This window comes from Haliotis rubra, unplaced genomic scaffold (genome assembly GCF_003918875.1).
Source record: "Haliotis rubra isolate DU_JTF1 unplaced genomic scaffold, ASM391887v1 Scf750, whole genome shotgun sequence".
In the NCBI taxonomy this organism is placed as follows: Eukaryota; Metazoa; Mollusca; class Gastropoda; order Lepetellida; family Haliotidae; genus Haliotis; species Haliotis rubra.
Window position 1 is genome coordinate 138,540 of NW_025767469.1, and position 13,355 is coordinate 151,894.

The 13,355-nt window shown below is 42.0% G+C and overlaps 1 protein-coding gene across 1 annotated transcript; it reads left to right on the plus strand.

Moving 5' to 3' along the window:
- The first annotated feature begins 5,399 nt into the window (after nt 1–5,399).
- LOC124260147 (neuropilin and tolloid-like protein 2) lies at nt 5,400–11,844 on the plus strand. The gene is made up of 5 exons (XM_046694391.1): nt 5,400–5,569; nt 8,777–9,016; nt 9,314–9,460; nt 10,657–10,889; nt 11,342–11,844. Exons 1-5 carry the CDS (start codon nt 5,494–5,496, stop codon nt 11,432–11,434), a joined length of 789 nt encoding a protein of 262 aa, XP_046550347.1. The 5' UTR covers nt 5,400–5,493; the 3' UTR covers nt 11,435–11,844.
- Nucleotides 11,845–13,355: the final 1,511 nt, after the last annotated feature.

Sequence of the window (13,355 nt, forward strand, 5' to 3'; positions counted from 1 at the left end):
GAAGCCTATTTTGAAAAGTCATTTTCAGCACTTGGGCTTTGTCTAAAATAATAGTGGATGGTATCAAGAAACAGGAAATTTCCCGCAGAATTCGAAACTGTGAAGTGTATTTGTGTGCGTGGGATATTTTGATTTTTTATTGGACTTGAAATTGAGGGTTGAAGGGGAAGGACATATATGTCCCTGTTGCATCCAGGGGGTAAACGTCGGATGACGTTAGGGGTGATTCGCTGCCACTCATCCTAGAGACAATGTTCCAATTGTTGGAGGTTGGCTGGGGGCGCAGGGCGTTTTCTGATTTTCCGATTGAGGTGATCCTATATGTGCTCAATGGGATTCAAATCCGGTGAACACGCTGGCCATGGCAAAACCTGTATGTTGGCAAGGAAGTTCTGGGTCAATCTTGCCGTATGAGGCCTAGCGTTATCGTGCTGGAACACGATTCCTCCTGGATGCTGTTGGGCGAATGGCTGCACGACTGGTCGTAAAACCTCATCCTGGTAACGCTGTGCATTCAGGTTCCCCCCGAATAATGACGAGCCTCGTTTTCACATCACCGCAGATACCTCCCCACACCATTACACCTGCGCCTCCAAATGCATGGACTTGCTGGATGCAGTTCGGCGCCAAACGTTCACGAACTCTTCGGTATACTCGCTGCCGACCATCGTTCTTGTAAAGGCAAAACCGGCTTTCGTCCGAAAACAAGACACGTGCCCAGTTTCGACGTTGCCACCGCCGAACACGCCTGGCCCATATCAATCGGTTGACTCTGTTTTGACGTGTCAGGTAGACTCCGCGGTAGGGGCGACGTGCACGGATACCATGTGCCTGCAGTCTCCTGTAGACGGTTTGTCGACTGATCCGGTGTCCCATTCCCGTCGCCGCCGTTAACGTCGCAGGGACGAAGCGGTTACGTAGGTGAAGTAACCGGATGTGGTTGTCTTGAATAGGCGTGGTCACCCGGGGGTCTCCCGCTTCTCGGCCTGTCTGTTGTTCGGCCTGTTTGACGCAACTGTCGCATTAACCTGGTAACGGTTATGCGCGCGCATCCAAACGTTCTTGCTACAGCGGCGTGTGATGCTCCCTGTCGGACCATTCCAACGGCTCTTTCTCTCTCGATCGCTGTCAAACATGCCATTTCTTTTGTGTGCTTTTTACTGCTGTGGGCACAACGTGTCGGACCAGCGGTTTTATACAGTTCATCTGCACGTGCATTTCGTGCTACACGACTTAACGTCATTTTGAGTATTCGTGCGATTGCTTCTTAAGTGAATAAATGTTACCGGTTTTTTCGATCGAATACGTTTGGTTAGGAACGTGGGATACACAGAAATATGTTTTTTCTCCAAAAAGTATCATTAATTTAAAAATATTTAAAAAAAATATTTGGTATCGTTTCTTTTGGACATGAGTTTACATTTCAAATGGTTGTATATAAACTACAGAGTCGTGCCAAAAGTATTCGACACTTGACGTAATTTCCATAGACTTACATGTTATTTCAGTGTAGCATAAATAAGTTTCATGAAGTGAGTTTAGGATGGATCTTTGTAATATTTGACAGGCAACTTTGAAATCACCTCTGCTCTGCACACATAATTTCAGTGAAATTGTCCGACCACTATTTAACTAATGACATCACATTTATCAACTTTCGTATGGTTCCACAATGCACAATCCCATAGGCCGCCATGTTAAAGGAGTGCACAGGACTGTACATATGTTGATTAACTTGTTGCCATTCGATAAATAAATAACGGAAAATTAAACAGAAATTATGTGATTGTAGGTAAGATGTTTCCTCACAGTTGTACAAAAGTATTTATGCTACGCTAAATAAACATCTAAGTCTATGGAAATTACGTCAACTGTCGAATACTTTTTGCACGACTCTGTATATATTCTAATAATTTCGTGCTTTCAAGTTTACACAGATTCCCGAACGTTGGTTGGTTGAGAGAGCGGTCATGTGATCTAAATTTCAAGGTTCATTACTCTTGAACCCCTATACTTGTGTAAACACCGTTCATACGTGTGTGAACGTTTTTCGCTTCGGTTTCAAGGACCCCCAATAATTGGTGATACCAATTTCGCGAACGAACCTGTTTCAAGTCACCCCAAGTTTGGCAATGTCACTACCAAACGGATTGCCGAACATTGTTCCTTTTCACAGGAGTTTAATGTCTCGCAGTTTGCGGGTTCATCCGGCGGTTTTCTGCCCCGGTCTGTTTAACAACTGCTCAAAAAAATTCACAATAAACAATCACAAATAAATAGAATACAACAAGATCTGGATCCGGTTGTATCGCCACGCCGCACAACTTCAAAGTCGGTCAGTGTATTATTACGCGGTCAAACAAGGTATTTACAAGTGAAAAGGTACAATGCCAGTTTGTTACAATGGTATTGTTATTGCTTCTGATATTTGTTTCTGTTTGATACTGTTATTGATTATACTTATTAAAGCAGTTTCAAACCTCATAACGAATTTGTTGTTATATTTTAAAGATCGAATACTTTGAGAACTATTTCTTCAAGGGTTGGGATACATGTGTAAAAATAAAATCGCTGTGTATACAAACATCGCTGCAATACGTACGTTCTTGAACCAAATGGCATTACAACATTTTACAGGTATTAAAACACACTAAACAATGATCATCTACAAGTGGGTGGAAAACGTATGTGTAAACTTCAAAGTGCGAAATTATAAGAATTGAATGTCAGTTTGTGTGTTTGCACTGAAAAATGAACGATGTCAAAGCGTTGTTCAAACTCTCGCGTGAACTCGCTCGTAAACTCGCTCGTTCACACGAGTTTGAACACCGCTTTGACATCGTTCATTTTTCAGTGCAAACACACAAACTGACATTCAATTCTTAATTGAAACTATCCGAGTTATCTTGAGTATGTGAAATGTGTTCGAGACAAACTGTAATTCGAGTTTTCCAGTTCCACAGTACCAAGTATAAATGATGAAAAATACAAAGAACGACCTCGCAGGCATCGAAAGTCGAGTTGGAGACCTGAAGTTCGTATGAGAATTTAAACGACGGAAGTGCTTTTGTATCCTTTGTAGCCGTATGTAATAAGTTATTGTCAGCAAATATATTCATACACAACAGTGAAAATCATCGCGCACAAACTGAACGAAGTGATTGTTTAAATACGTTTATTTATATATATATATATATATATATACACACACACACACACACACACACACATATATATATATATAGATATATATATATATATATAAGAAGAAGTTTCTGAAATAATTACACAACACGGATCTTCTCCAACATGTTTCACTTTTATCTTCAGGGAGAAGTGATTACAGTTAAACGGATTATGTTATGACGTCAATTTGTCATGACGTCACAATGCAACTATACAAATGTTGTGACGCGGCGTTGCCATGACGTCACATTGGCGGCTTTATATTGACAGTACTAGTAGCACAATGAAAACAAGTATAATTCAGACACATTGCGTTACCCATTTAACGATGGACACAATTCTTTGATGAAAAAGTTTTCTTTAGCTTTACGCTGCATGGCGTCAGCAGTATTCATTTTATAGAAAGGGAATATTTTAAATTTTATTTCCTTTCCTGCTGCGCAATTGTCAATGTGAGCGCTTAAGGGGATGCACCTTGTTTTGGGGTCCTTAATCTGTTGTTTATGGACGCGCATTCTGTCCCTCAAGCACTCCGTTTGTCCAATGTATTCTTCATGACACCCTTGGCATATAATAACATAAATAATATGTTTTGTGGAGCAGTCCATGTTAGAGCGTACATGAAATAATTGTTTCCTGTTTTTGAACTTTATACATGAAGTTTCAAGTATATATTCACAAGTTCCACAATTTCCCCGTTTACATTTTGAGACACTGAATTCTGTAGGTTTAATACATGAGTCGAATGAAAGCAGCAGGAAAGGAAATAAAATTTAAAATATTCCCTTTCTATAAAATGAATACTGCTGACGCCATGCAGCGTAAAGCTAAAGAAAACTTTTTCATCAAAGAATTGTGTCCATCGTTAAATAGGTAACGCAATGTGTCTGAATTATACTTGTTTTCATTGTGCTACTAGTACTGTCAATATAAAGCTGCCAATGTGACGTCATGGCAACGCCGCGTCACAACATTTGTATACAGTTGCATTGTGACGTCATGACAAATTGACGTCATTACATAATCCGTTTAACTGTAATCACTTCTCCCTGAAGATAAAAGTGAAACATGTTGGAGAAGATCCGTGTCGTCGTGTGATTATTTCAGAAACTTTTTCTTATATATGTACTACTGTACGCTCGGTATTCTCATCACTTTCTTTATATATATATATATATATATATATATATATATATATATATACTGCAAAGATATGTCAAATTAGTTAATAACTGCATTCGTTTATAAATAGTTCTAGAGGACCCGTGAAGATCCGGGTTAGAAAGAATTGGTCTTCAGTAACCCATGCTTGTCGTAGCGACTAAAAGGATCGTGTGATCAGACTTGCTGACTTAGTTGACACATTGTCATAGTTATCAAATTGCGTAGATTGCCGATGTTGATCACTGGATTGTCTGGTCCATTATTTTATTATAATTATTTTCAGACTGCAGCCATATAGCTGGAAAATTGCTGTGGGGCGTTAAACAAACAAACAAACGCTGTCTAATGTAAGCTGCCCCCTATGCTTCTAGCTTGTAGGGATTCCGAACCACGACTATAGGCCCCATTGACCACTAATGTTTGTTGGGAAAAGGGACTAAGTGGTTCGGCTTAATCTGTTTGGGTAGCTGTTTGATTGCATGTTACCATACACTGTCGGTGTGGGTCGTCGCTCATAATATCACTCACTGGTTTGTCTAGTGCGGATCCTCTTAATAAAACTGGAATATTGTTCCGTTAAATCAAACTCACATGCTATCTTACTGTATTACCCCAGTCTATTTCGTAAGAGACAAACATACAACAAGACATACAGTCACAGACCGACGGTTTGTGCGCTTGTTGTATCACGCCACACAATATTACAGCTCTATGGCGGTAAATATTCGAGTCTGGACAATCCAGTGATCAACAGCATGAACATCGATCAACGCAATTGGGTCAGGATGACATGTGTCAACCAAATCAGCGAGTCTGACCACCCGATCCCGTTAGTCGCCTCTTACGACAAGCATGGGTTGCTGAACACCAATTCTAACCCGGATTTTCACGGGTGACGACCGACGGAGTACAACATAATTATATACAGCACATACGTACAACGAGTACATGCATCGTATGGCACGTAAGTACAACCAGACTTATGACCCTTGACCCACGTCATCTGATCCCGACGCTTGTCACCGCCCACTGAACTGATATCAGATACCATACGTCATATGATCGCTAGCCTGCCATTGTGTCAGTTAGACGGATAACCATACTTACATGTGGTAACTGTCCAGGGACAAAATATACAGAACAATGGCTTCCCCTCGTCTCATCATTACCGTGCTGATTCTCTGTGTCGTTAGTACATATGGCTACACACCAGCCACCTGTGAGTATATGTTTCCTTGTATGACTTACAGCGGCTACGTGTTAATAATTAGGGAGTGTATAGCCAGGAAATATGTACAAGCAACAACATTATAATCAGGGAATGTGTATAACCTGTGGGCCTGCAAAATGAGGGAATGCGTATACTCGGGGAGGGTGTGTTACCAGAAAGTTTGTATAATCAGGGAATGGGTATAATCAGGGAGTGTGTATAATCAGCAGTATGTATAACAGAGTGAGTGGATGAGTTTGGTTTTACGCCGCTTTTAGCAATATTCCAGCAATATCACGGCGGGGGACACCAGAAATGGGCTTAACACATTGTACCCATGTGGGGATTCGAACCCGGGTCTTCGGCGTGACGAGCCAACGCTTTAACCACTAGGCTACCCCACCGCCTGTATAAACAGAGAGTATGTATAATTAGGAATGTGTATCATCATAGAGTATGAATAATTAGGAATGTGTATGAGATAAGGATGACTGACTGACTGAGTTTAGTTTTACGCCGCATTTAGCAATTTTCCAGCAATATCACGGCGGGGGACACCAGAAATGGGCTTGACACATTGTGCCCATGCAGGGAATCGAACCCGGGCCTTCGGCGTGACGAGCCAACGCTTTAACCACTAGGCTACCCCACCGCCCAGATAAGGATGAACAACTTCTTTATTCGGATGAGGCGACGTTTCGATACAGATTCTTGCATCGTTGTCAAGCAAGTGAATGTGTATATCAAGGAGTATGTATATCTAGGAATGTGTATGATCAGGGGGTGTAATATTTAGGGGTGAGTGAGTGAGTTTAGTTTTACGCCGCACTCAGCAATACTCCAGCTATATGGTGGCAGTCTAAAATAATCGACACAGGATCAGACAATTCAGGGATCAACAGCATGAACATCGATCTACGCAATTTGGATATTAGTTACCTCTTACAGGCATGGGTTACTGAAGATCAACTCTAACCCGGATCTTCACGGGTGTGATATTCAGGGAATGTTTATAGTCAGAGAAGATCTCTTTTAATCAGGGATTGTGCAGAATCAGGTTATATGTGTAACCAGAGGTTGTGGGGCGCGGTGGGCGAGCTGGCTAAGGCGCCAGGCTAGTGATCCAGCGAGGTTGATGTGTCGGGATCGAGCCCACCTGTGACCGGGTGTAAAAAACCTTGGAGTCAACTTTGTGTGCAGACTCTTCCAGTGTTGTCACAACCCCTAGTGTACAGTACACAACCCTGTGCACATAAAAGAACCCACGAATCCGTTGGTATTAGACCAGGTGGTGGCCACATGAATACATGCAAACACCTAGTTGCGGGTACAGCAACGTGCAGTGAACATGGACAAAGTACTGTGACTCTGTGTCCCAGTCCACCCAGCTGTGAATGGGTACCTCGTTAGGATGAGAAAGCCACAATAACTTGGTGCGCCTAGTGGCTGCAAGAGTTGTATACTCCCCAAGGAGCTCAAGCTGATAATGCCATGTGCCGTTGAGATTGACATCCAATGATCGAGGTAAAAAATACCAGCGCCTTGAGCATGCACTAGTGCGTGGATATGTGCGCTATATAAATATCCTATAATAATAATAATAATAATAATAATAATATCTGAGAATGTGTATAATAAGGAAGTGTGTACAATCAGGAAGTGTGTATAATCAGGCAATATGAGTAACCGAAGATCGTGTATGATTAGAACACGCGTTGTCGACCTGGAATAAAGCAGTGGTCGGATTCGATGGTAACTAACAGCAACACATAACGGGTTTTCATACTCATGGGTGATGGAAAAACGATGTGTACACCACAAGCAATGAGAATCCAGCTCATTGCCCAGGACGAGGTCAGACATAAATCCGTACATTCGTTTTAAACCCTACTTCCGGTATGGTGTCTTGTTGAACGGCAGGTGTGACAGTTTTGGAAGTCAATCCAAACTATAAACCAGAACGTGTAGGTTTTAGAAACACTAGACGCAAGCGACCTCGTGCATTAACAATAATAGTGCAGGACAAAACTGTACTTTATTAAACTTGACCTGGGGGTAGATCGAATTGTATTTCTTTAGCGTTGTTCACTTATGTGAGTTCTTATGGTTCCAAGTGTGGAATTAAATGCAAGTTGGAGCACGGTCCCGCCCTGGATTCGATCTCGGAATATTCTGAATGCCAAGCCAGTGGTATTACCACTGCCACCGGAGTGGACAAAACGTCAGGAAACTATTTATGTGTTCATAAATATTTACGGAAATATTTTACATGCGTTTGAGTTCATTTTGTCAGCTATAATTCGAAACATAATATGAAATGGAAAAGCAAATACTGTTTCAAATGCCTCAAATAGCTATGAGTTATGCCAACCCTGGTATACTATCCAGTATACCAATAGTTTGAAACTTCTATATCAACTGATTACTGTAACTGTAGCTGTAACCATGGCTACCACAAAATATACGGTTGCCTTACATGTTTCATATGCAATCTCTATCCGTCAGTATGGACATTAGAAACGTTACAATATTAGGAACTATACATGCTGTATTTTCAATGTAGAGCTCGGTTACCTATAGATAGAACTCCGCTTAATTGTTTGTTGTTGTTTAACGCCGCACTCTGTAAATAATAAACAGCATGGGAATCAGTTTTCATAATTGGATACAAGGCGTCAGTCAAGTCAGTGAGCCTGACCACCTGATCCCGTTAGTCACCTCTTCCGACAAGCATAGGTTGCAGAAGACCAATTCTAACTCGGATCTTCACGGGTCCCCGCTCAATTGAATTTGGCACCGACGGCACTTATCGCTATATCGAGATGCTTTAGAATGACTAAAAAAGAAGTTCTTATTAAATAAATATTACTTACTGCGGCGATGCAGCCGTTTCAAACAGAGGTTTTTATTGGGATTTCATACCTCTGATTGACCACTAAGAACCGTTTCTAACAGAGGTTGTTATTGAAATTTGAAACCGCTGATTGAACAATAAAAACCGTTTCAAACAGAGGTTGTTATTGAAATTGTAAACCTCTGATTGACCAATAAGAACCGTTTCAAGCAGAGGTTGTTATTGAAATTTTAAACCTCTGATTGACCAATAAGAACCGTTTCAAACAGAGGTTGTTATTGGGGTTTGAAACCTCTGATTGACTAATACGAATGGAGTATGCCAGAGCATGAATGATGCGTCCCATTGTGTTTGAAAAACAGACTACATGGATGAAGAATGTAGCTTCAGGATAACGAGCACCAAGGATGCCAGACTGAGGCTAACCTACCACTCCAACACCCATCTCTTCCGGAACTGGCAGTGTACCACTTCATTCAGGACGACTGTTATAGGGGACCGATTGCAAGTTCGACTGAGGACCATAGACACTCCTTCAACCTTCAACTGCCGACAAAACTCCTTGCAAATACTTGACAGCGATCAACAGACATCTTTGAACGGTAAGTTCGTATCATATTTAAACGACAACACAAACATTATGTTTTTAAAATGGATGTAAGGCCATATGTATTACAAATAAGGACAGAATAGTATCCTTGTCCAGATACCGCGGTCAGTGTCAGTGTGATGATACAATTTGGTAATAGCAAACCTGGGACTAAACCCGGAGGATCCTGATACTTAAGGGAGGTAACTCTGCATATACCACTGTGTCTAATATAATCTTTAATCATTCAACAAAAGGGGGGTTCACATTGTACACTGTACTCACTGATGTCCCATCTTTGTACGACCAGGGCGATTTGGCGACTGTGGTACAGTAGTTCACACCAGAACATACCAGACAAGTGGAAGTTCCGTCACATTCAAGTTCAAAACAGACAGCAGTTTCCAGTATGGCCAGTTTGACATCCTCATCACGTCTTTCAACACAGCTGACAATGGTAAGGAGCGAGTGAGTTACGTTTTACGTCGCTTTAGGTATATTCCAATATCATGTCGGGGACATCAGGGCCCCGTTTCACAAAACTCTCGTAAGCCTAGGATCTCGTTACTTTTCTCGTAGCATTCATACTCCCTATGTTACAGTATAGGAGGTACGACTGCTACGAGAAAAGCTACGAGATCTTAGGCCTACTTGAGCTTTTTGAAACGGGGCCCAGAAAAGGTTTCACAGATTGTACCTAGCGAACCCGGTCTTCAGCTCAATGGTAAGGAAGAATATTGAATAGTGCCTGATATGGCATCATCTTCATGTATCATGCAATTGTTTATTTTTAATTAGATATACAAAATGCATTCAGCGATTTGAGCATGCACAAGTGTGTGGATATACAAATATCCAATAACAAAAGAATAATGATAAAATTCTCTGAACGTACATTTGTTTGTTCACCATCAGCCAGATCAGACCTTGTGACCAACCAATTCTCACTTATCACCTCTTACGAGCGTGATTGAATATGGTTTTTGCAACATTCCAGCAATATCACGGAGGGGGGCACGATAAAAAGGGTTTCACACAGTATACCCATTTGGAGAATCGAACCGGGTCTACGGAATGACGCTCTTACCATTGGACTACCCCATTGCCCTAGCTCTTACGAAGCATGGTGACTGAGAACCATGCGCTCGTAGGGTATGACGTTAAAACAAACGGCCCAATACCCAATGTCCTGACATTCATCTTAGATTTTATTGTTTTACGACGCACTCAGCAATATTCCAGCTATATGGCGACAGTCTGTAAATATTCGAGTCTGGATCAGACAAGCCAATGATCAACATCATGAGCATCGATCTATGCAGTGGATACGATAACCTTCACCAACGTTTTCCCTTTTACGAGTTTGCATTTTAAGGTTCAGAATTATTGTTCTGAAGTCAGTTTTGATAAAAACATATTTATTGTTTCTGGTATGGAAAACCCCTTTTGTGTTGAAATTAGAAGCATTCAATACGTGTGAGCGTTATTATTATTACGTTATTGTTATTAATGACGCTCTGAAACGATCTCCTTTCAAACAAATGCATTTGGACTAAGCTTCTAAGTATGCTGCGTAGTCGCTTGTAAAATATCTCTCTTCTGTAAAGCGTTACCTGTACACGTACCTATTTAATTAGCTTTATTGTTATCCAGGGACATGTGCCGCAAGTCGATTTATCTGTGATAACGACCTCTGCATCAGCAAAACCCTCACATGCAACGGCTACAACGACTGCGGTGATGATAGTGATGAGATCTACGACTGTCGTCTCAGTGGAGGGGCCATAGCCGGCATTGCTATAGGCGTTGTCTTCTTCTTGGTCATCTGCACCTTCTTCGCTGTCGTCGGCAGGGCAAGAAGGAGACGTTATCAGAGAATTTGTGAGGTGAGTGAGTGAGCCTACTTGTACGCCGCTTGTAGCAATATTCCTGAAATATCACGACGGGGGACACCGGAAAGGGGCTTCACACGTATGCTTTAACCATTAGGCCACCCCCGCCCTCACGTCAGTAAGTGAGTAGTGAGTGAGTGAGTAAAGTTTTACGCCAGGTTTAGAATATTCCACTAACGGCAGCGAATAGGCTTTACATGTTTGCAACCATGAGAGGAATCGAACCTGGCCAATCTCCTTAACGAGCAAACGCTTTTATCGCCTGTCTGTACTGTCTACTATCCGATAATCGATAAGCAAACCCTATAATCCGGACTTACAAGTTATGTGAATTTAAAGTTGAATGGATCACTGAGAAGTTCACATCAGTTGATGGCATTCTCGTGTCAGTTGTGTTTTGGAAATGCTAGAGAACGATGATGTCATGCTAAATTATATCGTTGCAGGCCAAGCCGTACCGACCTGTGCAGACAACCACGACGGTGTACCCAAACAACGCCCACACCCAGTATCAAAAACCGTCATACCAGACATACTGATACTGGCACCAACACACAGCCATAGTGAGTGAGAGAGTTTTGGTTTTACGCCGCTTTTAGCAATAATCCAGCAATATCACGGCGGGGGACACCAGAAACGGGCTTCACACATTGTACCAATGTGGGGAATCGAACCCGGGCCTTCGGCGTGACGAGCGAACGCTTTAACCACTAGGCTTCCCCACCGTCCCTCTTACAGCCATAAACTTAATACTTGATCAATTGATACTAATACCAACACTGTGAAACTACGGCCACGACCTTCATACCAGACCTGCTGGTACTTATACCAACAAGACCCGTGAAGATCCGGGTTAGAATTGATCTTCAGTAACCCATGCTTGTCGTAAGAGGCGACTAACGGGATCGGGTGGTCAGGCTCGCTGGCTTGGTTGACACATGTCATCGGTTCCCAATTGCGTAGATGGATTGACATGCTGTTGATCACTGGATTGTCTGGTCCAGACTCGATTATTAACAGACCGCCGCCATATAGCTGGAATATTGCTGAGTGCGGCGTAAGACTAAACTACTCACTCACTCATACCAACAACCCCCGTTACCAACACCCAGAAACTAGAACCACTACTTGCATACCTCTGAAACTAGTACCAATTCACAGGATCAGTATCAGCAAACAAACAAACTAATGCATGTTCGATTAACTGATACAAGTACCTTGTTAACAACGCACGGGATCAGTATCGTCAAGCCCAACCTTCTGACTGGACTCACCTATACACCATATAAACTGACTTTCAAAAGAATTTTTCAAGAGAGACAACGTAAATGTTTTGAAAAGTGTGTGTATTCTGATTACAAGTCACAAGCATTGCGTTCGTATTGTCAAAACACCACAGATATCCGTGACGTGTTTTTTGCAGCGATATCATGAAAATCATGATTTTGACTCGCACGTGCATGATATGCACCAGCTGTATAAAACACGCTCGACTGAGATTGTTAGGGGTTTACCTATCACAGGCACACATAAAACTCCAATACTATCAGCAACGGATCGAGAACGAGCCATTGGAATGTCGCAGGTAGGCTTAGAACAGCCATAATCTCAGAACGTTCGGCTGTACTACGTAGGCAGACAATTCTCAGATTTAAGAGACACGTCAACCAGACTGGCCAGACAACTGAACCGAGAGTGACCATCCCACAAGATGATTTTCACCTGCAATGATGATCACAGTCGCAGTTGGGTACAATATCTGTGTTGTTTTGGCAACAAATACACTTTGTTTGTTACTTGTACATTAGGTGTATACTTTCTTTTACATGTCAGTATATAATGTACCTACCGTTCCATTGTATATATCCATTTCATTTTTTTGGAATTCCAAGTGATGGTTACTTTCTGATACCTTTTGATTTAGACAATGCTTTTTGTACATACAGTATGTTGTATATTTTGTAATAAATGTGCTTCGTTACGATGCCGAGTGTTTTGGATTGCAAGACTCTCTTTAAGGTATTGGTAACATGTCTTTAAATATTGGATGACAAATGCCGATCGTTTAACCTCTCACGTTATCCCATTGGAATGTAAATAACTGAATCTGGATCAGACGAACCGGTGACTGATGAAAATCAGCCCACACCAGTGAGTGGGTGAGTTTAGTTTTACGCCGCACTCAGCAATATTCCAGCTATATGGCGGCGGTCTGTAAATAATCGAGTCTGGACCAGACAATCCAGTGATCAACAGCATAAGCATCGATCTACGCAATTGGGAACCGATGACATGTGTCAACCAAGCCAGCGACCCTGACCATCCGATCCCGTTAGTCTCCTCTTACAACAAGCATGGGTTACTGAAGATTCTACCCCGGATCTTCACGGGTTCACATCAGTGAGGCACGACGACGTGCAATGAGACATTTTAGGGAATCTGGCCAAGCGATCCTGTTTA

Excerpts from the sequence above, each read along its gene's own strand:
- LOC124260147 (XM_046694391.1), top strand. The coding sequence starts at position 5,494 with ATGGCTTCCCCTCGTCTCATCATTACCGTGCTGATTCTCTGTGTCGTT. Across the intron at positions 5,570-8,776 it reads TGGCTACACACCAGCCACCT|ACTACATGGATGAAGAATGT; the intron begins GTGAGTATATGT and ends TTTGAAAAACAG. Across the intron at positions 9,461-10,656 it reads TTTCAACACAGCTGACAATG|GGACATGTGCCGCAAGTCGA; the intron begins GTAAGGAGCGAG and ends ATTGTTATCCAG.